The sequence below is a fragment of the Pollachius pollachius genome (assembly GCF_949987615.1).
Source record: "Pollachius pollachius genome assembly, chromosome: 2".
NCBI classification, from domain to species: domain Eukaryota; kingdom Metazoa; phylum Chordata; class Actinopteri; order Gadiformes; family Gadidae; genus Pollachius; species Pollachius pollachius.
The window spans coordinates 19,455,991-19,481,979 of record NC_136935.1 but is presented as its reverse complement, the minus strand read 5'-3'; the positions used below and the strand labels follow the sequence as shown (position 1 = coordinate 19,481,979).

Here is a 25,989-nt window from a genome sequence, read left to right as displayed (position 1 = left end):
AACCTAAGCTTACTTTATGTTGGTGTTGCCTTTGACAACCACATGTCACACACATCTGTGACTGTTTGTGTGTGTGTGTGTGTGTGTGTGTGTGTGTGTTTGTGTGTGTGTGTGTGTGTGTTTGTTTGTGTGTGTGTGTGTGTGTGTGTGTGTGTGTGTGTGTGTGTGTGTGTGTGTGTGTGTGTGTGTGTGTTGTGTCTGTGTGTGAGTGTTTGTGTGCGTTCGAACAAACCAAGCAGTTTCTCATCCCTCAGGCATCCCTCGGGGGGGGGGGACAAGTAGAACTCAGAGGAGGAACTGTTAAAGTATTATTATAATCTCTCACCATGACCATAGAGCCCTCACACAGCAGGATTATTCTACCTATGGACAACCAGTGATCTCAATTCTCTCTGAATCACCGCTTCCCAAGTAGTAGTTCTTGTCTAATACTTCAATTGTGTTGGTCCAGAAATGCTGGCCCGACCGGCTGCCATTTAATGAAATAACCTGATGGCTTCTCCACAGACAGGATAACTAGTGTCTATTCCTGAACATAACATTTACAAAATAAATAAAAGACTCAAAGTAAAACGTTGGTTTATAACTTTGTTTGCATCAACGCACCTTTGATTGATTGAAGGATTCCCCAAATCAATGACTACAGGCTCCATGCATTTTACTTACTAATAACAAATGACTGATCTAACAATAGCTCTTAAATCGTACCGACAGCCCCTTCAATCAGAGCATAACAAAAAACACGGAACAAAAGTATTCACCTCAGAATGGTTAATGTGTTGCAATGTGTTTTCGTGTCTCTCTCCCAGCACAGCCAGCTGTGTAGGAGCCAGTTTAACAGCAGCCATTGAGATTGCCCAAGCACAGATGACACACGGTGGAGCCCGCTAGATTCTTTACGGTCCATAAACTTGTGACAAGCCACCCACGTCAGGGCCCCAAGTGGCCCCCTGCTGGAGGAAGTGTCAGTGGGGATGCTTGGGAGTGTGTAGTTGTCATCCTACCTGGGGGGGGCTGATAAAAATGACAAATAGGGACCAACTAATACCAAATGTAGAAAGTCGCCTAAACACACAAGGTGTTATCTTGGCTTTGCAAAACGGTTATTTTATTTACTGGCAAAAATGTGCACACAAGCAGACACAGTCACACGGGCACAAACAAGAATAGAGATACACGTAGACATGACAGGCAGGCACACACATGGAAAAGAACACACACACACACACACACACACACGCACACAAACAAACACATACACGCACAATATATATATATTTTTTAATTAAAACCAGGTCCATCTTTCTATGTTCCTGCATTTCATCAGAGTCTGACTTGATATGTGTGTGTATATATATATATATATATATACATTCCCACATGATGATGACATCCTGACATTAATCTCAGAGTTCTGAGATTAATGTAAAAACTGAAGCAGTAATCTTCACTTTTTAAACTAAACTGTGAGGAAAGTAATACTATACAAGGTGGAAGCATAATTCAGTTTTTAAAGAAAAGCAATCAAAGGTAATAAAAACCACTTAAGGATGGAGGGAAGGAAAAACGGCAGAAATCAGATACATATCGGAGCAGGAAACATGAGAGAGACAGAGAGCAATATCATTAACCCCTTCTTGACCTTCTCAAAGTATTAATGTTTCTCCGCATTGGCTGAGAGAGCAGAGCACAGACCAGTGAAAGCACACCAGAGAGAGAGAGAGAGAGAGAGAGAGAGAGAGAGAGAGACAGAGAGAGAGAGGCAGAGAGGGAGAGAGAGAGAGAGAGAGAGAGAGAGAGAGAGAGAGAGAGAGGCAGAGCGAGAGGCAGAGATGGAGAGAGAGAGAGAGAGAGACTATTGAAGAGTTCTGAAGCGAGAGGAATGGAATGGATCTACCATTAAATAGTTGAAAAGAGAGAAGGGGAGTAAGGGAGGAGTGGAGGACCCAGACTTAAATCATTAGGACCGACAGAGGAAACAATGCACTGTTGGTGTGCACAACTTCCAACACTCCTCTCCATGTATGTGTGTGTGTGTGTGTGTGTGTGTGTGTGTGTGTGTGTGTGTGTGTGTGTGTGTGTGTGTGTGTGTGTGTGTGTGTGTGTGTATGTGTGTGTGTTTGTGTGATTGTTTGTGTGTTTGTCTGTATGCTCTGTGTGTCCTTAATCCCGCCCCTGAAATGCGTTGCCCCGACGCAGTACATACATTCAGAAGAGTGATGAAAATACAAAAGAACAAAATGGGTGCCCTCTGGCCTCTAGAATCCAACAGCCATCCAGTATAAGGCCTGTGTGTGTGTGTGTGTGTGTGTGTGTGTGTGTGTGTGTGTGTGTGTGTGTGTGTATTTGTGTGTGTTTCTCTCTCAAACAGAGTAGCTCTCTGATCTTTAGGTAAAACAGATGCTCAACCAAAGGCGTTCATCGGGAGGTTTGTGTATGGAGGTGAGTGTGTGAACGTGGGCTGTAGTTCTACAATGTGCCCGGAGGGCCTTCTTCCCAGATGGCAGTATTGCAAACACACATGAAATGTACTGTCTTTCTACCAGTGCTCACTATTGTAACAGAGTGAGTGTGTGAGTGTGGTTGTGTGTCTCTCTCTTTGTGTGTGTGTGTGTGTCATTCAGTTAGGTTTGCGGAAATAGAAGAGGGAGAGAGATAACAGGACAGATGTGCAGTCAGTGTGTGTGTGTGTGTGTGTGTTGTGTGTGTGTGTGTGTGTGTGTGTGTGTGTGTGTGTGTGTGTGTGTGTGTGTGTGTGTGTGTGTGTGTGTGTGTGTGTGTGTGTATGTGTGCATGCTAAGGCAAGTGGCCGTGCCCAGTAAGCCTCTTACAGGGGATTCAGATGACACTGAGGTCAGAGTCTCTGCTCTGCGTCATACATGCCTGCCTCTGTAGGTCTGCACAGTGTATTTGTATGTACGGATCTACTATGTATCTTCTGCAGGAGAAGACAGTGAGTGTGTGTGTGTGTGTGTACAGATCCTGTTTGAATCGACTGTAGATACACAGTGTGTGTGCATGAACAGATTGGGTGTGTATCTTCTGTAGAGCCACACAGTGTACTTTTTTGGATGGATCTGGTGTGTATCTTACAGATTGGTTAACGTAGCCTGCGCTTACTGAGGCACAAATACATGTACACATACCCTAGATATAAGGCACTATGGAAGATAAACAGCAGATAACCTACGCCAGTGGATCTCTGATACGTATGCGCGTGTTTCCGGGAGCCCAGCAAATCATCAAAAAGAATAGATGCGCTGGGGCTTTTTTCCTTTTTTATACCTTCACCATTTAGCAAGGAGCAGGCTGCGAATACATATTCATAACCCATCAATCATGGGGTTGTGTTTTTTCATCCTCGCTGTACCCTGAGTGCATGACTTTTGCCGGTGGCGGCGATTGCGATAGGCTGAAAGCAGATGTCATCCATTTGGTTGAAAAGATCAGGAGTATCATCTGACATTGATGAGAAATGTGCCTCTAATACGGCTTAGCCGGCCCGTATGGATCGCTGGCCCGCAGATTGCGAGGTGGCGGGCGTGATGTATCACACTCCCATCGCTGGTGAGCAGCACTGCTGCGGCAGCTGTGCAGTGATACCGAGCACACAACGTGTTAAGGAACACGTAAAAGAAGATCCAAGCACATATCTTAAGACACGTGCGCCACCTATTAGTCACTGTCGCAGGCGGCGTCCTGAGAATGGGTTAATGATGCAGAGCTCCTGGTTAATAGATATCAACAGGCTTGATGGATACTGACATGGATAGGAGGGCTTCTGATGATGGGGGGCACAAAACCTTCTCCGTGCACCACCACTCATCCTTCTCCTGGATGTGAAAGCAGGAGCAGAAATCGAAATACAACGCCTTGGATTGCGCTGCACGTTCTGTAGCAATGGCATACGTTCTTACTTAACGCTGCACGCATATGTCAAGGCGGAGATAAAGACCGTGCTGCACGATGTCATCATCATCATCATCTTCATAAACACAGAAGACAAAGAGTTTGAATGGGAAGGTGAAGGGGCGAAGCATCAAACACTTATTTAACAGCAGCAGCCGCAGCAGGCACCCCAAGACACACACTCTAAGCCCAGCGCTGAGAATGAAAAGACGCTGATGCATTTGTTTGGGGCGTAATCACTCGCCAACTCACTCTAGCGTTCGTCTGGCTGTTTATTGCTCCCAGCCCGGACCAGCTGAGCCTCCTTCAGATCAACAGATCACCCCTCCAACGAACCTTTTTATCCCTCCTGCTGGTGGTGGGGCTCCGCATGCCTCACTAGTTCCCTTGTTTCCTACTCCCTGCATAGTGGACACTATATGGTAGGCTATGTAGGGGAGTAAGTATAGGCAATGTGAGGGAAGGGATGTTTGGCATTGGAGGCAAAGTCAAAAGGAAAGGATTGGACAATGCAGGTAGTGGTATATATCCGAATGGGAAGCAGAATCCTCAGTTAGGAAAAGAGAGCTCTGGGGTTGGTCTTTTTCCTGCATAACGCTACATGAGAGACCACTCCGGGACTGTTTCTGCACAAGGACGATAACCGTTTAATCACACTCCTGGAATGAGTTCAGTCCTTGGATTAAACCCCGGGCCTCGGCCCCGCCGGCTCGCCACCTCGCCACCTCGCCACCTCGCAGGTCTGGGGCCTCCAGGTCACGGAGGCTGATGTGCACACACCCGTGCTCACCGTGGTGCCCCATGTACCCCCATGTGCTCCCCAGGGCCGTCCTGACCAGAGCCAGACACAGCCATGACCCCTGTCCCTCTGTCCACTTCGCCGGCGGTGAGACGACCCGCCAAATAATCGGCGGTGGTGTTCAGGTCACTCAACCGAGGCGGTCCCGGCAAATCACGTTTACTCCTCTCCGCACACCTCCTTCCATGCCCCGTAATTAAAACTCAATTTGTGTTTAGCTATTCGTACAGGTTTGTACTTGGTATAAGTATGGGTAAACGGTATCAGGTAACATATGGCATACTGTTGATTTATCGTCTAAGCTAAGATACACTTTATTCGTCCTTGGAAGCCATGACATACATCAATGACAATATGGCCAATAAACATGAGGGAGATATCTCGAAGCAGAAACTGGTTTTTAGCCATGATGAATACCTTTCACAACTTTCTGACAGCTACATTTGCATGACTTTTACTTTTCAAATGTTGCGCCAAACATCCTAGTGTGTGAATTAGAATGAAAAGTATGATAAGAAAGTAATGTTGCAAGTGGTTGATTTTTGAAAAATGTTTTCATGTAAATGACTTGGTTAATGCCACAATAAAAGTACTAAGTTGGTTTCAAAGAACTGAATGTGAAAAGCAACTGCAGCTGCTCTACTGCTGTCCATGTCCTCAATCCATCCTCTGTCCCCGTCATATCCCCCGACTCACACACACACACACACACACACACACACACACACACACACACACACACACACACACACACACACACACACACACACACACACACACACACACACAGACAACCCATTTCCAAACAAAAGCACATGCGCACCCACATGAACGCACACACACACACGCACGCAGACACACACACACACACACAGGAGGCCTCTGGGTTGTAAATCAGCTAGCCGCTTGGTGGAGTAGGCTTCCCTGCCTCAGTGTGTGCAGGGTGAGGCGTGACTCAGGGTTCCCCCCCCCCCCCCGCCCAACCGGGGCCGGACTCAGATCATGTTTCAAGCCATTAGCATCCAAGCTCAGCCTGCGCAGGAAGGATGAGGAGCGATGGGTGAGGGGGGTGTTGAGGGGAGTCTGGGGGGGGGGGGGGGGGGGGGTAGGGGGCAGGAAGGAGAGGGGCCATCCATCACTCCATGGCGCCTCCGTACTCTCACTCTCTCACCCGCCCCACCCTCATCTCTCCTCCTCCTCCATCCCTACCCCTCCTTCTCCTCCTTCATTCCTCCCTCCCTCCTCCTCCCTGCTCTCTAACACCTCCTCCTTCTCCATCCCTCCTCCCTCCTCACTTCCCTCCTGCATCATTCCTCCTTCCTCCCTACCCATAGTGAGATGGAGGTGGAAGCCTGGCCACGCCCCGGTAGAGACACACTGAGAGACAGTGAGGGAGAGACAGTGAGCAAGAGACAGTGAGAGAGGAAGAGAAATTGAGAGAAAGATGAGAGTGGGAGAAAGAGAGGGGGAAGAGAGAGAGAGAGGGAGACACAGAGAGGGTTTAGAGGAAGATGATTGAATGACAGATAGACAGAGAGCAAGTGTTTGAGAGAGCGATAGAGAGGCGAGGTAATGTGACAGAGGGAGAGATTAAAAGACAGGGAATGGGAGTGAGAGAGCGGCTGAGAGAATGATGGAGAGACAGAACGAGAGGTGCAACAGAGAGAGAAAGGGAGGGAGAGAGGGTTTCTCTAGCGGATATTAAACAATTAAAACCCTTGTGACAGCTTCATCTTGTCAAGCGGGAAGGGTGTGGGCAGGGGGGAGAAAAATACTAAAAATAACTAGAGAAGAAAACAGAAGAAAGGAAGCTTGGAGGGGGGGGTGACACTGCAGAGCCTGTGGAGGGATAGGAATCCACAGTCAGACATAATGGGATGAAACAAGCACCTCTAGGAACATATTAACACACAGCAGAAGGGATCTAACAGGAGGAGTGTGAAATTTGAGGGAGAGACAGAGAGTGAGAGAGAGAGAAAGAGAGAGAGAGAGAGAGAGAGAGAGAGAGAGAGAGAGAGACAGAGAAAAAGGTCTACTCAGCACATGATGCTTTTCCAAATGACTACTGATCCGACTGCGTTGCTGAGGGCGCGGCAAACAGAGAGATCCAATGGTTAAAGGAGCAGCAGGGCCCACTGAGGCAAGGGTACCCCGCCCCCCCCCCCCCCCTCCCTCTCTCCTCCTTAACCAACCAACCAACCAACGCCTGTCACATTTGTTGTCAGCATGTTGTTCAATTCTCAAAGCGGGTAAACACACACACACACAAACCTGCTCATGTAATTAAAACGCTTGTTCCTTTAGACAGGTTCACAATTTCACGTTGTAAATAGTCGTATTTTAAACATTGCAAACGCTCTTAACAATTTGCCAAATAAATATGTAGAAGGGATTTGCAGCGACAGGTTGTTAATGATCCGTGGGCAGCTTCAGCCCACACGCAGGGCCAGTGTAAACACGTGACAAGTGAAACCCAAAGCATGTATCTACTTAAAGAGCCTCTCTTTGAAACGCACCATAAGTACATAAATGAATACATTACATTTTGCTGTAAAAAACACCAATGAATACATGAATCATACTGTAAAAAAGACCTTGACTGTAACGTATGATACAATTGAAGTCCACTGGTAAATCCAACTAGATTCATTTTCTCAATGACCTAGAAAAATCCATAGCAGGATGAGCGACCAACCAGAAGACGATTACATCACATTAAACCTCCATTTTTAGATAATCTTATCTAACACCGGCGTACATAAAAAAAGAACGTACACAGAGAACAACCTCAAATAGCTCCTAATAAACTCTTTGGGAAGACTCCTTAATCCTATGCTGGCAGCTTAAAGCTTCTTCAAGAAGTTTGAAGGCAATAGAGGCTTGGAAGCTGCAGCTTCCATTAGTTCCATTGCGTCTTATAGCGGCTGGATCTGTATATTAAAACCTTAAAGTAAAATAAATTACCCAACGCAAAGACTCTCCTTCATACGTTCTGGTGGTTTTAAAATGCATTAAGGACTCTACAGTGTCACCATTTCACTCACATATGCCGGTGAATTTAGGTTATTTAGTTTTTCAAGGGTAAATCTTTTGGTACACTTTCTGTGTTCTCTGGTTCTTTTTTTTCTCTTCAGGCAGTGCAAATTCAGTTTTCCTTTTCTTTTTAGTTTACTCTCCCTGTAATGAAACTCAGATTGGGTTAACAACGCTCATGGAATGAGGCAAGACTGAATAGTATGTTGCCATCCAATTAAGGAGGCAAAGAATAAGCAGACCAAGCAACCAAGGCTTCCTGTAGAGATCACAGATATATGTGATCCGCCTCGGTGAAGGCCCATCCACATGGCAACCAATCTGTTCAGTGTAGATCTAAACACCGCAGAGAATGGAAAGCCACAAGCAAATATTTGGTTGTTGATGGGGCAGCGAGAATTGGACTTGATGCAAATCAAGTGTGCATAAGCACAGATCGCATGCATGGAATCACACGGACAAACAAACAAACACGCACACTCTCACACAAACACACACACACACTCACGCACAAACACACACATTGGTTTCAAGATTTCCAAGATAACATTTGCTCAGTCAAACAGACATACAAACAAACAAACCCAATCAAGAATCCAAATCGCAGGGACATAGCCCAGGAGAGCCATGATATTACGCTGATATAAATCAGCTTGAATCTCTGTAACTTTTTATTTATTCACAGAGCTTTACTGAAAATTTAGGCTCACCATGAGGTATGGCTCGTTCTAATTTCCATCAAGGAGGAGCAATATCTACCCCTAACTGATCTGAGCTAGCGTGCCAAAACCATTCATCAACGCACCAATGGCCTACAATCCTCAGAATAATTCTATAAGTGAGAATATCTTTGAGTGAGATAACTACAGCGAGGGGAGCATGGGAGGAAGAGCTACGGCTAGGGTAGGTAGCATGGGAGGGGAGCTACAGCTAGAGTAGGTAGCATGGGAGGAGAGCTACGGCTAGAGTAGGTAGCATGGGAGGGGGAGCTACGGCTAGAGTAGGTAGCATGGGAGGAGAGCTACGGCTAGGGCAGGTAGCATGGGAGGGGGAGCTACGGCTAGAGTAGGTAGCATGGGAGGAGAGCTACGGCTAGGGTAGGTAGCATGGGAGGGGGAGCTACGGCTAGAGTAGGTAGCATGGGAGGGGAGCTACAGCTAGGGCAGGTAGCATGGGAGGAGAGCTACGGCTAGGGCAGGTAGCATGGGAGGGGGAGCTACGGCTAGAGTAGGTAGCATGGGAGGGGGAGCTACGGCTAGAGTAGGTAGCATGGGAGGGGAGCTACAGCTAGAGTAGGTAGCATGGGAGGAGAGCTACGGCTAGGGCAGGTAGCATGGGAGGGGGAGCTACGGCTAGAGTAGGTAGCATGGGAGGAGAGCTACGGCTAGAGTAGGTAGCATGGGAGGGGGAGCTACGGCTAGAGTAGGTAGCATGGGAGGAGAGCTACAGCTAGAGTAGGTAGCATGGGAGGAGAGCTACGGCTAGAGTAGGTAGCATGGGAGGGGGAGCTACGGCTAGAGTAGGTAGCATGGGAGGAGAGCTACAGCTAGGGAAGGTAGTGTTGGAGTTGTCTCGTGGGAGGTAGAGAGGCCTTTCTATAAAGGTTAATGTGTGTTTGAATCTCCGTGGCTTGGGTGGTATCTTGCTCTGTTACGATTGGGAAGGGGGGGGAGATGTTTCTGGAAGCAAGATGACACTGACACTTGCCCTTGTTACTAATTGGTGGAAAACTGGGAGGGAGGGAGGGAGAAAGGGAGGGAAGGAGGGAGGAATTTGCAAAGAAGGAAAGAAGGGCTTAATGCAAACTAGTGGTGACATAACATAGTCACATGATGATGTGTGTAAATAAGTTCATTGGGCGGGAAATGCATCAATGACATCATTCCACTACAGAGGAGCTGTAGATGGGCGTCGCCTTAGAATGTAATGAGGCATCCAGACTACAAGTCACCCCTCACCAAAACACTAGAGAAACAAACATAACGTGACATAACATCAACATCTGGTTGAACGGAAGAGTGTTAGAGACATTAAAGGCTTCTGACATTTGTTTGAGGTTCTGGATTTGAAAGAAGAAAAGAATCCCGAGATCCTGGCAATTATGAAGCTAACACTATACTTTATTCATTAGGTTGAGTAGATAAGGCATCATCTCTACCCCGGCGCAGTGCTACCCACCACGTTGCGGTGAATACGAGCGCTAACTACTTCAATTGGTGTTTGAATTGGCTCTGATGCGGAGTGCTCTTTCCGTAAACATGAGTCACAGCATGTGTAGTCTGCTGTGCTGCCGGTGCTACATAATGCAATGCATGTCCAGAGTGTGCAGAACGGATACTACACAACGAGTGCATGGTATCTTACAGGCTCAAGGATGCTTGTGTTATCGGTTTAGACCGGGGGTTATCTCTGGCACAGAACAAGAGGAGCACCTTGTCCAATACGATTGGCCTGTCCAAGGACATCAGGCCAGACATGTACAAAGTAGGTCTTGGCAATATTCAGTGTTAACTGTTATCGTCTTTGATCTAAATATATCCACTCATGATCCCCGGTTTTATAGTCTGAATTGATTACGATGAGAAGATGAAAATATAAAGTGACCAAAAAATGAGGTTTGATATGTCGGAGAGAAAGGAAAAGTACTTGTAGTCCGGAACTTTACCTTGAATCCCACAGGAGTGTAATGTAATGAGCCTCAATAAGACTTTTTGGATGGTATTTTGTAGTCATATCATGATATTTATTGATATTGTGTAAGAATCCCTGAGACCCCCGTGATAATACAATTGTCCATGTCACCCAGCCCAAACACAAAAAGGGTTCTGGAGATAATAAAATGGTGGATTAATCAGATAATGTGTGTACTTTTGAAATCAGGATAGAAACGTAGGCCTATAGGGAGAAAAGCCCAGAATGTATTAGCGTTTGAGGACAGGGTGGCAGATGTTGCGCTTGACATGGAGGGCAGAGAGTGAGGAGAGTTTGAGGGGTCAGAGGCTGAGTCACCAAAGCATGAGGCCCAGATGAGAGAAGGAGGAATTCTGGAGGGTTCTGTTAGAACAAATGAATGGTGGCAGAGAAACAATGAGAGAGAAATGTCGGGAAAGAAAGAAAAAAACAAAAAATATAGATAGAGGAGGGAACAAGTGAGAAAGTCAGAGAAAGAGAGAGAGAAACAGAGACAGAGAAGGAGAGAGACGGGTCAGCAGTAAAGTCCAAATCACATTAATCCTATTGAAATATTGGCTCAGTGGATGTTAATGGCCTCACGGTATAATGTGACTTCCCTGTTGGAGGAGACAATGGGTTCAATTGAAGAACTAGATCAAACCTGACCATTGTTTCTTGTCCACGTTTATCTAAATGACGACTTTTGTCAAATTTTGGGGGGAAATTAACTTTTGCTATGTGGTATGATTAGGATTAGCAAACTAAAATTAACTTGATCCCGCACGTACAGTTAGAAACACACACACAAAGACACACACACACACCTAACACACACACACACACACACACACACACACACACACACACACACACACACACACACACACACACACAATCTGGGAAACAAATTATACACATGGGAGAACGAGTGAGAGATAACAGCACAGTAAATAAAGCCCTCCTGTCAAACCTCTATTGATATATTCTCTAGAAAATTGTCACAGTATTTATGTAACGGGTGCATATATAATCACAGACTACAGCATTTACATTAATAAAAATTTGGAATAAAATGCCACACGTATATTCATCTTTGGCGGGTCCATTGAATGAACACAGAGTTCTCGGTCAATCCTGTCCTTAAGCTGCAGACACTATCATGAGTGTATAGGGTAGCATGTGGATGTACAAAATGTGTAATATGCATTATTTAAAATGTGGTGTCAGTGTCGTATTTAAAAGCCTGTGCGTGCGGGCGTTTGATGTCTTGTCCCTAATTGATAATGGTTAATGTATGATAGATAGACACGCGTCAATGCATATTATGCGTGTACAGTGAATGCAGGGTGCCCCTCCAGTATAGAGCGCTAATGGGCGAACAGGGCCACCTAAATGACAGCCATGTACGATTCATGGTTCATTTGTCTCGCTCAGTTCAACTCAGAGAGAGAGAGAGAGAGAGAGAGAGAGAGATAAAGAGAGAGAGAGAGAGAGAGAGAGAGAGAGAGATGAGTTTTCTCCTATTGTAAGTAGTAGGAGAACTAAACGAAAGAAAAGGGTCAATTGTTGATGTCAGACCAAATGCATTTTGTAATATCCAATGTATTGATTTTGACAATCAAAATGATACAGCAATCATGCACTTCATTCTCAGCGGTCTGGGATGTCGGTGCTCAGAGCTCTCATTTAAATAAAAGTAATTATCCCCATCAACCTGAAATATAAATCAGCCAATCACAAGCCTTTGGCTGTTTGATTCAAATTTGATGTTTACAAAATCCACTGTTGAGGGAGACGATTCCAAATCATATTATTTTATTAAAAACTGTCAAAAATAACTTCCTTAGGCACTAACATAATTCAAAGTCCCTCTTCATATTTCTGTTTGAACGATTTTTATCTTTCCTACTGATTAGAATGTATAATAATTAGATAGATGTAACATACATTAAAGCAAGTATAAATTGTTCTCAAATGGAGTAGATCTCATTTATATTCAAGCCCGAGCAAAACAAAGTCTAATTCATGAACTGAGTTTTGTCATACTGGCCACTATCTTTCAATCAGTCCGAGAACATTGTTACATGATCTAAATGATGTAAATATGAAATCGTAATTAAGTATTGCTGTGGCATAGTAAAAAATACCTACAACTATAATTTCATCACACAGCATATGTTGGGAGCATTCATTGGTTTTAACAACAACATTGTTCTCAAACCTCTCATGTGAGAATCTCTTTTTCTTGAACTGGTAATTATAAAACACTATGGTCTCAAGTTCAAGCTCAACAGCTCCCATGCTAGGTCACACCTCCAGCCACCACCTCTTGGCTGTGGTTTGACCGGTGGCTATGGCTAATCACAATCTGATCCTATTTGAGTGTATCACTCAGCAAATTGCATGCTGCATGTTGCTCATTAGTGAAATAGAGAGGCCGACTCCTATGTTATCCATGTTGTCTCCCGTGACAGCTCCTGTCTGTCCATCTCAGATTATGTTCTCAGGCTTCAAAGCCACAGCCGCTCTCTAAGCCTGTGTGTGTTTGTGTGTTTGTGTGTGTGTGTGTGTGTGTGTGTGTGTACATTTATGTGCCTGCAGAGAGAAATCATTGAATATATGTGTGATAGGGTGATTGTATGTTGAGAATTCACGGGTGAGAGAGAGAGAAAGAAAGAGAGAGAGAGAATCACTCAAGGTTGACAGGTGGTGGGTAGTGTGTTGACAGCTCTTAGAGCTGAAGTGTTCATCTAAAGCACCCATCTCTGACCGATACAACTTTTAGCCTATGCTTAATATTGCGTGTGTAGGTGTGTGTGTGTGTGTGTGTGTGTGTGTGTGTGTGTGTGTGTGTGTGTGTTCGATTGTATCCATGCACCATGCACCACTACGCACACACACCCACACCCACACCCACACCCACACACACACACACACTGACACACACACACACACACACAGAAAAAAGCATTGAAGTCGGCTAATAACATGACATACGGCCTGTGTTATGCAATATAAAAAATGTAAAAACCTGGCTGACATCCATATGAGGAACACGTTTGTGTCCACAATTTAATTTCCGGTGAGTTGTTGCCCAAATCAATTATAATAAAGAACCTCAAGGATTATTATTTGACACATTTATTACTTTATCATTTAACGTCAGATAAACTACAGATTAACAAATTGTCAACTGTCAACTGCATCATACTGTGGACACAGCTGCACCCCGAAATTATATATCAAAATAATAATCCACCTGTGCAGGTATAGCCATGGCATACAAAGATGGCTGCTGAACAAAACTGATCGTGTTTGACTTGCAAACTTGCTAAGACATAGTTGACGATGTTAACAACCCCCCCCCTCTCTTTTCCTCTGTCATTTCTACAAAAAGGGCATCACGCGCGTGCTATCCATCACTCTCTACTAAATCAACCCCCCGCTTGCTGCAATGTAAATGTAAATGAACTGAGAGGAGGCTCGGAGGATGGAGAATGGCGGCAAGGCGGCAAGGCAGCAAGGCGGCAAGGGGCTCATCGCTGATAGATGGATGGGAAGAACCCCCCCTTCTTCCTATCTTTCCCCAGGCTCTAAGACTCTTCTTTTTAATCCAATTCACTTCCTGCTTCCTCCTGGCATTTCTTCCACATTCTTCCGTATTGTATTCTAATCTGATGGCTTTTTTGAGCATTTCCTTTTCGATCCCAGGTTTTCCCACTCTGCCCTCTGATCGTTCCCTATGTACAGACAGAAGACAGCAATGTGGATGCTATATGATAAAATATCATACTGGGATTATTGAAATTAATATAACGATATATAAATGGCTCTGAATACAACGAGAAATGGATAGAGCTGGAGCGAGAGAGAGAGACAGAGAGGCACACACACACACACACACACACACACTCACACACGGGGTTGGCAGACCAAGTGGAGATCAGGTGGCCCTTTGCCATTGGATGGTGCTTCTCTGTCCTTCTGTCCATGTACACAGTTCTGTCCGCCCATGCTTTCCTGGCCTATGGGCGTCAGCATCATGCTATGCAGTAGCCTTAATCACACGTACAATTACTGGGCGCACAGCACAACCTCCACTGCAATGGAGGCAATATGGTGACACAGTAAAAAAATAAAAAAGCTCTTTGACAATCTGGGAAAACAATAAATCTCCCTTTAGCTTTTGCATGAAAAACATGTCTATCTCTCTGTTGTCTTTTGTGATTTTGATTGATGAGTGGAGACGTTCACATTGCAATTTGATTTGTTGTGCATTCTTTTTTTTTCTTCCACTCTCCTCATTAGTCAGTCTCCTTCAGCCTTCTCTGGTCACACTCAGCCTATCACACTTCCTCTCAGTGTGGTCACTAGGGACACACAGGAAGTGGAAGGGGCAGGGGGTCAGACACCTGCCCCTGCTAGAAATCTCTTGTTCCCGAGCTGTCTGTCTATCGCTCTCTCTCTCTCTCTCACTCTCTCTCTTTCACTGTCTCTTTGCATTACACACACAATCATTGCAATGAAACTCACAGTCGCAAATAGAACTAGAGAGATAGATATAGAAAGATAGAGAGAGACAAAGACTTTATGAGACATCTGCCAGAATGATAAGTAGGGGGGGTCCTGAGAGACAGAGGGGGAGAAAGAGAGGTAAAGAGACACCAAGAGAGAGTAAGAAGAGAGAGAAAGAGAGAGAGAGTAAGAGAGAGAGAGAGAGTGAAAGAGAGAGAGAGATAGAGAGAGAGAGAGAGAGAGTAAGAGAGAGAGAGAGAGAGAGAATGAGAAGAATGATAAAAAAAAGCAGGACAGATAGATGTATAACAATGAGAGGAATTTTTGAATGTCTGTCTATGTCCCTCCCTGTGCTGCTGAAGGCATGATCACAATGACCTTCGAAACAAGACTTGGACACAGAAGAACATGTTTACATGTGGTCTAAGAGACTCTTATCTATATCAGTATCCCTTCTTCCCTCACTTAATCATTGAAACCCATGTGCATTTTAACTTCCGATTGTAAAAAAAAGAAAAACTAAAATATCCTCAAATAATTCAAAATACCAAAATAAACCCCACATTCCACACCTCATATTCCATACCCGAAAACCTGGTTGAGTTTGTCGGTCAGCCAATCTCCATGCTGCCCAGACAGAGCTCTTAAATAAACGGAAGCATCCATGCTAGTCTTTTGTCAGGTAACTAGCAGACTGTCTCCTCTGCCATTCTGGGCTTCTCCCCCCACCCTTCCCGGATTCCTCCCCACATACAGCTTGTGCTGTATTATATATTTATTCTTCCATCTTTTTGGGTTTCTTTACTGTCGGCGCCAAGGCCTCCAACAGCTATGCCAGCCCCTCACTGCCTCCCATAGAGGGAGAGAGAGCGACAGAGGGAGAGAGAGAGAGAGAGAGAGAGAGAGAGAGAGAGAGAGAGAGAGAGAGAGAGAGAGAGAGAGAGAGGGAGAGAGACAGAGAGAGAGTGAGAGAAAAAGAGAGAGAGAGCGCGAGAGAGAGAGAGTGAGAGAGAGAGAAAGAGAGCGCGAGAGAGAGAGAGTGAGAGAGAGAGAGAGAGAGAGAGAGAGAGAGAGACTGGCAGTAGCACTGATCTTTGAAGCTAAAAATAGCGCCAGGCTGCAAGAATGCGGCGAGCGCTAGAATAATCAGAATTCACGAATGGCCACGCACACATACATGTGCAGGCTCACGGGAGCTACCCTGCTAAACTGCTGAGTTGCTTAAGACTGGCACACAATCACACCGTGGATCAATAAATCATGCAGGGGGTGGGCTGTGCGGAATGGAACGACTGGAGGTAGACGTCTGGGGGGTTTTGTGGGGAAGCGGCCACATCCAAGAAGGTCTGTGCACGGCTTTTTCGCACACAAACACACACACTTCTACAAAAGCAAATGAAGTTATCACAGTATCCGCATCTAACTGTCTGGGAGGATCTCTCGGATCTCAAAAAATAGTGTAGAAATTAATGGCGGTGGAAATTAGTGACTTAGATTGACAAGTAGATGTCAATAACTCTGGCTGCTGCTGAGCATTAAGCCTCAGCCACACAAGGATTTACAACCGCCAAACATCACCTTGTTGAAGTCCTATCTATGGATTAGAACAACCACAATGAGCTGAGGCTACATTCAAACAAAGTCAAACATAGCCTTAACCACTCTGGCTGTGTTAAGTGTCAAAGGGAAGGGCATTCTCTATTGGGCTACGAAGCTATCACTTTAGCTTTATACAGCTTTGACAGCTTTGATTATAAAGTCATACATAGAATAAGGCACGATGCTTTGCAGTTAGTATAAGATGATGTATCTATATATGTCCCCCCCCCTTTATAGTTTTCAAGGTACCGATTATGGCACAACTATTCTGTGCGAAGACAGTGACCACTTGAAGTGTAGGTGTTTTTTCTCACAAAAAAAAGGACTCTCAATTCTTGTGTGCCCTTTGCCTTCTATCATTTGTTTGAACAAACCAGCGATGATCAAAACACTTTTGATGTAAACAGAAACGACACGTGAATGAGTGATGTCACGAATAGTTTAAGAAATGATAGGATTGTGTCTAATGTCTACTATGAAACAGTGCCGTTGTTTTTGATGCAAAACTTTCTGCACTATTTATACATTTGCATTGTATTCATATGTATTCCGCCCCTAAATCAGATGGAATATATATATAATATATAATATAAATCAACTGACCTTGGGGGGAGTTGAAATGGGGGGGAAGTGTGGGGGGGGGGGGGGCTGGCAAGGACAAGATAGATCGAGAGAGGAGGGAGGAGTGGACTGAGAAATGGACAAGAATACAGAGGTTGATTCATAGAGCCTTGTCATTGTAATATATTACATCCTCCACAGAATTGTCCCTGATCTGAAATGCAGGACTTCATAGTTTTCACTGGAGCCCAAGGTTAAATAATCACTGTCTGAGCACAACTATATCCTTACCAATAGCTGTCTACAGACTCACACACGCGCAGGCAAACACCAGACATACAATATCTGTGTGGCTCAGGATAATATTTCCAAAGAAAAATGTATGTCGCTATTTGTCACTATCAATATTTAACAATCTCAGTATTTCATAAAAAGAGGGAAAATGGTGTCAGTTGCCTTAAGTGTCCAAAATAAGATGGCTACATAATCATGTTGTATCATCGTAGATATCGTATTGCATCTTCTTTGCATGAGGTCTTAAATACACACAGCACTCGATTCAATGAGATTCCACGTTCAATTTAGCTTAAGAGACATTTAGGTCATGCCATGATGCCAGTAGGTCACCTTGGCATACCTCAGCACTACATTGTGTCTCTTGTATCTGTACCCTCTATGTTGAAGCGGATGCACCGTCTAACACAGATTCAGTATTAACTCATAGTTTTGCCCTGTTTCTCGTTGTCCATTACCCCAGGCAAATGGAAGAGCATCATCTGTTCCAAGAATTGTGTTCCCCTGTAGGTCGTCTTCTCAGACGCTAGTCAATACTCTTTGTGCATTCTGGTGGGCCATTGTTGCCGTGTATATTCCCTTGTTGATTTCCAGTGGTGATGTACGTAGAGAATGGATACCTTTGCTCGGTTTCTTGAGTTGACCAGACGGCCGGAGATTACTGCACCCATTTGTCAGGCAGCGCGAAACACCCACACCCTAACCGGGAAGTAGCGGAAGAGTAATAAGCTGCTATGGACAAGCTATTGTGGTGGGAAGAGAAGCTGAATGACATTTGGTGCTTACTGGTGTTAAAGGGGGTTGGGGCTGGTGTTCGATGAGGATAACCATCTCTCTGCTGACCTCACTCTCCGTTGATGACTGAGACTGAAACGTGAATTTCCTTGCATGATCTTTAATGCATCATTAGTGTGAGTGGTTTGGCCTCTGGGTTTTCCCTGATGTTACTAAACTTCCTGTGAAATATCTTTCCAATAATCTCCCAATAAATTAGCTTTTGGATGGTCATTAAAAGGCACCCTCATGGAGGGAAAAGAAGGCCAATTGGTGGAGAGATATTTCTTATCTGACACAAGCGAAATTATTTCAGTTGGCCTTCTAAATGATGGCGAAAGAAATGCCAGAGAAAAGGTCAGAGAAAAGAGAAAATAAATAGCAGAAGATAAATCCTCCACTGACACCTTTCAAACAAGTCAGCCTGTGGTTGATGTGTAAACAGGTGGCCTTTTGTTGCCTACCTGCATCCATAGGTCCATCATGTACCTGCGGTACTGGAGATAAACACACCAATAGCTACCTAGTATCAGCCTTTTTCACCTTAAAGTACCCTCCTTGCTGCTGGCTTGGCTAAAGCTGCACCCAATGTATCTAATCAAGTCTTTGCAAAGGACAACGCCATTAATAACAGACACTCCTTGGCAAGAGGCAATGCGTACCTTCTTTCTACTTCATCATCATTTGGATTAACGTAATATAGGTGAGATAGAGAGCAAGAGGACTAAAGGGGAAAAAAGGTAAGGGAGGGAGGTAGGGGCTTACATCCATTGTAGATATGGACTGCTGCACCTTGGAATGAAATCCCTGAAATAATGTTGGATTCCTATTCTAAAGAGAAAGTAAGGTGGCCCGGCTTAGAGATCGACTTGTCTGGTCTTAACCCCTTCTTTGAGAAAGATAGTAAACTCTCGAACCCCATTTGATAAAAATACATTTCCCCAAGTTTTGAGGGGTGATGTGGAAGGGATAGGCTAATTTGAAAGTGGATTGAATTATTTACATGTTCTTTTGCATATTAAATCATGTTTCTATTTCTCACCATGAATATTTCAAGACAGCTTCCCTGTTTCATCGGATTGAATCAAAGTGACACACAAAGCTTTATTCTGATGGCATATTTTCCCCTCTGATGCTCTGGCTTTTTTGAGGCTTCCCATGCTCTTAGTCTTGAGTTCTATCTGTTCTACAGTTCCTTTCACTCCAAAATGTCAAACAATACAGCCAACTATGTGACATGTGCAATATTGTGTCCAAAGTACTGTGTTCACAGCACTGCACATACAGTCGATTCAGATCCCCCACCCATCTAGCATTAAGAACCAAGATGGCCGCTCAGGGAATGAGGCACTTTGAGAAATAAAATCTCCTGCTCGCTGTGAGTTTACATATTTTGTCATTCAAATCCAATTGATGTGAATAGCATGCACAATTATTTTTACATGTTCAAATAAAGTCATAAAGGAGAGTAATGTAACAATCAAATTGTTCTGGGAAATTGTAGTGTTGTCAGGTAAAGCAAAGAGTCAAACAGGAATCATATTGAATGAAATGCCTGGAAAAAAACATCTTCTTACAGTACAAGATGTTCCCGGCTGCTGTGATGGCCCTACCAATAAACCTTAATATGGAAAAGAAAGGCTCTCTGCTTTGAGTCACAGGTATTTGATGGCCTGATGTACAAGCAACTACTAAAAAAGACTATATATATATATATATATGTATATATATATATATATATATATATATATATATATATATATATATATATATATATATATGTATATATATTTCTAAAAATGAAAATATACATTAATAGAAACCGTTTAGCAGTGATTCTTATCATCAAATAATGTATGTGTATGCAGGCTGCTTTTAAGGACCATGGTTGCTCTATGGATCATACAAGTGCGTTATAATTACAATCATTACAGTTGCTCGCTATGTAGGCCTATGAGTCAAGCATCAAGCCCACATGGGTGGAACACAAAGGAGAACTCACTGAGATGCGATATCTTATGTCCTATTTTCTACCATTTCTCAACAGTGGCCACAGGCAGTAATCCCACAACCTGCGTCAGAAGGGTGGAAGTGATTTTAGCCTCCACTCCTACATAATGCCACAGCTGGTTCACTCATGTTTACCTGCTTAGGCTATAGACTTGAAGTCAGCGTAGGCAGAGGCAGAGAGAGCATTATGCAGGCCTGTGTAGGCCCGGCCCACACCCTCTGACAGGCTCTAGCCACCCAGGATGTAGGGGCCCCAAGGGCAGACATCTGTCAGGGACAGACCCAAGCATCCCAGCTCCCTCCTCCCCTCTCCCTCTCCCTCTCCCCCTTCTCCCTGTCTCTCCCTCTCTCGCTCCCTCTCACTCTCCCCCCTCTCTCTGTCTCTCGCTCGCTCTATCGCTCTCTCTCTGGCTTATATATTTATTAATTCCTGACAGTAAGAGATCATCGGGAAATTAAATGTTCACACTGATTTCCTAACCACAATCCTATTCATATCTGTCATACTTTAGAGATGTAAGATATACTATTAGCTATATAGTACTTACAAACAACATGAGTATTTAAATGTTATTGTTTGAATGCAGATTTCAGAAACCGAAACTAATGTAAATGAGACAGAATAAATTCCTATCCTATTGCTAATATTTCCTACTACCTTGAGAAACATAAAAAATAGGAGCAAATGCAGGAATTGGGCTGGGGGGAGCTATTTCAGTCCTCAGTGATGAGAATAATCATAATAAGCAACAATTAGGTTTGTTATAATTTGTCATTTCATCTGCCTTTACTTTTACTAGACTAAAGCCAGAACAAAGCAATCAGACACATTCCATCACTCAGGCATCACACCCCAATAACAGCACAATCAAACACTGCTGATCGATTTCTGATGCGTCACTACTTAACCAGTGTGCAGACTTAACATGAGTAACCTATTCCTACTGAAAAGATCGCTGATACTCTGCATGCTAGTCCACTGGCTTGCATAAATGGCCCATCGCTAAATCTCCACTCTGAGCCAGGACCAAAAAAATGCCAATCCTAAAACCTTTTAATCATGATAGGGCTATGCTTTTTGGATAATTGTCTGCAAAAAAAATGCATGCGCATATTCCCTGACACTTTACATATTACCAATGCCCTTCTCAATGATTTTAAACTGCTGCTCTGGTTGCCTTTAAAGCCCTCTTCCCCTCAATCGACGTGCAAATCAAGCATTTAGGATTGCAACGTTGCACAATTGAAAAGCAATAGGGCTAAAATAGTGCAGGGGACGGATGCTAAGCTTTTAGTTTCACTGTTTAACTTCCAATATTGAGGTTTCAAAAGCCCATTGACTTTATTCTCTCACCACAGTGAAATTGGTTCAATCTAAGATAATGTTTTAAGAACAAATACAACAACAGCAATCATAACATGATCTTGATGACTGGAATCTCCTATATCAAAGTGAAGCACATTTAGTCCTTAGATTGTAGCTGGTGTCTATTGAAGAACCTGCTGCAGTAGTACTTGGGTTTCAGGCAATGCAGGCATCACTGTTTGAATCTAATCGAGATGCTCTTGCAATTTCAGATTCACAACTAGATACTTGACTTGGTGCAAGAGAACATGCTTCCATAAAGTGTCCCTTCAGCGTTGTATGCAAGTCCGTGCATGGCGTGTCAATGATAGGCAGACTAATATAATTCATTGGCTTTCAAAGTGATGTTGATGGGGCACTGATCTGGATTCACCCTAGCTTCCATGGCACTTGCCTTAACTAGACACAAATCCAGTGCCTCAGCAAAGAGACAAGGAGCAGGCTCATGCTATTCCAGCAGAGATTGAGCTTGCTACAGAACCAAGGATAATGTACACAGACACCACTATTTGTAAATAAAAGCATCACCTGACACACTCATCGTTGCCAGGTTCAGTGATTATGCAAGGGGAACCTACCATTAGACGAAGTTGTGTGAAGGTGATGTTTATGAGGCTTTTATTGTGAATGTGTCAACATTAACCAAACTGAACCTTTTTGACTGTAGAATCAATATCAATTCTGACTGTCAATGCTACAAGCCTAAGATAACAGTTTAAATAAAAACTGTGTTTATTCAATACCCTACATTGACATAAAACAACACTAAATATGTTGCCCCCCACTCCCCCCCTGTAAGTAGCAAGATTCCTTTCATATGATCGGCACTGCCTGTTCAGTAATACAGCAGAACCCATCCAAATGTAATGGGTTGCTAATTGGAAAATTATGTCTTTCTCAATTCAAACAAGCATCTTGGAAGAAGAACGAGGCGTGGAAATGCACTTGCGTTGGGAGAGATGAAGGGTGTTTAGAATTATCGAGCACGTCGTCTTCCCTCTGAGGTAGGACTTTTCCCCAGTTGTGCCAAAAGGACTGACATTTTCGCAGGGATATCCATCACAGAGACTTAATGTTTTTTCTTGAGTACAAGCGGGCTTGAGCAATGGGCTGCTTTTTAAATGGTTAATTAATAAATGAACGGATGATGATGATAAATGTCTTTCATTTTTTCGCGCTGGTGATGAAACTACACACCATTTTCCGAAACCAGTATGCAATTATCAAAGGGCATATTCCCCGGGCCTCTGATGTAATCTGGGAGCGTTCTCATTAAGTGGAACCCACTACCTGTGCACTGCCAACAAAGAGGGATAAGGACCACTAGAGAAAAATCAGACATTGTTTATTGATAATTGAATGTATGGTTTATTTCCTCAAAATCTCTAATCCTAATAAAAATATAACCATGGTTAGTGACTACGGAACTAGCCTAAGCCTAATGGCTCTAAAGGGGCCATTTAAATAATGTCAGTAGCATAAACCTGGAAGGGAAACAATTGATTATAGTGCAATGCTCATCAGTAAATGTACCAATGTTCCTCCGATTACTGTATTAAATATAGTAATGTCTACCATATTACATTACCATGCAAACAAGAATTGCTCAATGTCTCATGTAACCTGCTTTTATGATGGCCTTCAAATGCGTTGCTTGGACAACAATGTCACAGTACTCTACAGAAGTGGTACGGCTTTGATTTTCCTAATGTGCTTTGTGTGCGTGCACAGCGGTATGTTACTATGGTTATCGTTTCAAAGTCAACACCAACCAACTACACTGACAGGAAGTGTGATAATTTCAGGTAAAGCTCACATCCATCACCATATTGAGACACAAAAGTAAGTCAACTACAAGCTCAGAAACTACAAACACTTCTGGGAGAGAATAGGTGTGGGGGTGTGTGGGGGGAGGGGGATATAAAAATGTTCCAGTCTTAACGGAAAGGCTCACAGGCATAAGCACAGATCTGATTGATTACTGCAAGAAAATCCCCCCTGGCGCTAATCGATAGCATGTTGTGATGCCACGAGGGAAGTCAAGGACGGAGGAGATGAGCAAGTAGAGAGAGAGAGATGGTAAACAGAGATTCTTGTGTTTTCCAATGCAATCACCTCTTGGCTTGTGAGTACAGCTAATTCATTTTATATAAGATATTGGATTAATTGTCAAAGTATATCGAAAAATATACTTTGAGAGAAAGAAGCCTGAGAGGTCAATTGTATTTTCAGAAGTGCATTAGGGCCATGAAGAGGTGTGTGCTACATAAGGTCGGGCTTTTCAGAATTGTCTTCTAAAGGAATGCGGTGATGAGTTGGCTGGATCAGGTCGACACTAAGAGGAGATAGAGATGAGCCATCTGTGTTCAGAGGAAGATGATTAACTTCACCTATAGCACATATGCAGTCTTGCCAAGCCAATCAATTATATTGTGCACCAGTTTGATCATGTTTACCTCTGCATGAGGAAATAAAAAAAACCTGAAAAACAATTAAGGTGAATTCATTCTTCTTGCCTAATATTTGTTAGGCCAGTTGATTGTTTGTCCAAAACAAACAAATACACCAACGAGCTATGAATAGTTTCATCAAAATGTGCCAATGAAAAAAAAAAAGGCTTGTATCTTAGCACAGGCGTTCTTCTTGCTAAACTGTCTAACCAAATGAACCGCAAGTCTTACCAAAGCACCTGGGCTTCTTTTGAGGCTCATTGGTCACCAATGTTACAGCCACGTTCCTCCCACTCATCCTCATGCCGTCATCATTTCCATTTCCATAGCACCAACCGAGTGACCAAATGAAACCTCCCAGCATCACACCAGCACACGTACATCACATGGTCCTCCACTAGGAAGGTCACAACGCATTTTGGATGGCAGCGTTATCGACGGACTCACGTGTTTTGCGATGGCCGTGCATCCGTCCCGCAGGCGTGGTAGAGACCCTCTGGGTGGTGGTCTTCTCCTGCGTCCACATCTGGGTGGAGTCATTGAGCACGGTGGGGTTGGACGGGGAGGGACTGGCTGTGGTTTCCCCCACGGTGGTCGTGGCTTTGGAGGTGGCGGGGCCCGCCCCCATGATGGGGGGCCCGCGCTCGTTGCCGCTGCCCGGGATCCGGGGGGTTACCTGACTACCTGAAGCTCCGCCTCCCTGGGGGTTCATGGTGGTGGTGGGGAGGGAGCGAGTCCGGCCTTTTGCTACCGAGACAGTCCTAGACTCAGGGTTCCCTCCGCCCACGGCCGAAGCGGCGGTGGTGGTGGTGGTGGTCTCGGGGATTTTGGGAATCCCGCTGGGCTTGGAGAGGAAAATGGGATCCTGGCCGATTCTGTTAGCATCCACCAGGTCTGTCGGCACGTAATCCCGCACGGTTCCCACCACGATCCACTTCAGCAGCATCAGGCTCAATCCCAGGCCGATGAATCCGATGAGCAGTGGGACCACACAGAGCCACGTCTGCTGGCGGGGCCACAGGGTGCACCCGCCACAGCGTAGCGGCCCCTGGTCCTGGCCCTGGCCCTCCCCATGGCCCGAGGCCCCCGCGGGGCCCTCGGGCTCCTCCAGGATCACCGCCCCGGACACGGCGGCACCCGAACACTCGCTCATCCTCCCTGGTCGTTCTTTACGGCTCATTCACAGCTGGCCCTGTGATGGGCGTGCATGGCATGTGCTGGGAAGGTACTTGACACGGCTAAACGTGGAGAATAGGGGGCCCCCGAGATGGGTGCAATGAAGGAAGGGGGAAGGGGTTGGAGATGGGGGGGGGGGGGGGGGGGGGGGGCACAGAAAAAGCTGTAGTTCAAGGACAGAGAGAGGTGGGGAGGGAAGGGGGCAAACGCGACAGACGTGCATTCACAGACACTCACTCGATCGCGCACACACACGGACGCACAAACGCACACACGTGCAGTCAGAAACACACAGTGGGCAATGGAAAAGCTGCCGATGAATAGATGGATAGAACCCCTATTTAGTCCACTTTTAGTGCCCTGCAGGTCCAGATGTCCAATGTTCAGTAAACACACAAGCAAGCAATTGTTATATCCAACTTTGACTGTAAACCAAAATGCAACGCAGGAGATATTGAAGGAATTCAAATGAGGCTCTTACGGGTAAGAAAAAGAGAGAGAGAGAGAGAGCATTGAGAAGGATGGCACAGCCCTACATCCGTGCAAATGATAAAAGTGTCGCATCAAGATGTCCAAACGGTGTATCCGTCAGTATAGTCAGGCTTTAGGGTCGAATTTGTATCCGATATGTTTCCCGTGCGTAGGTCACCTACCCCAGTGTGGTGGGACGTTTTCTGGTTAATTGCACAAGGTAGTAAAACTTGCAGGGTGGGTCCTGCTCGCCTCCCTCTTCGCCCGGTGCAGACGCTCGGTCTCTCCACCCTGCGGCTGTTCTGATACCTTGAGCCCAGCCCGTCCTCCCTGTACGCCACCTATCTCTGCTCTAACCC

At 44.7% G+C, this 25,989-nt stretch overlaps 1 protein-coding gene across 1 annotated transcript in view; it reads right to left on the bottom strand.

The window, feature by feature from the left end:
- The window catches only part of nrg3a (neuregulin 3a), a gene marked incomplete at both ends in the record, with an annotated part of 264,900 nt that extends 239,737 nt beyond the window's left edge, over window positions 1-25,163 (bottom strand). Inside the window, one exon of the mRNA XM_079730633.1 lies at window positions 24,431-25,163. Within this exon, the coding sequence (XP_079586759.1) occupies window positions 24,431-25,163 (733 nt within the window). The remainder of the gene's footprint in view (window positions 1-24,430) is intronic.
- Between the last annotated feature and the right edge of the window lie 826 nt (window positions 25,164-25,989).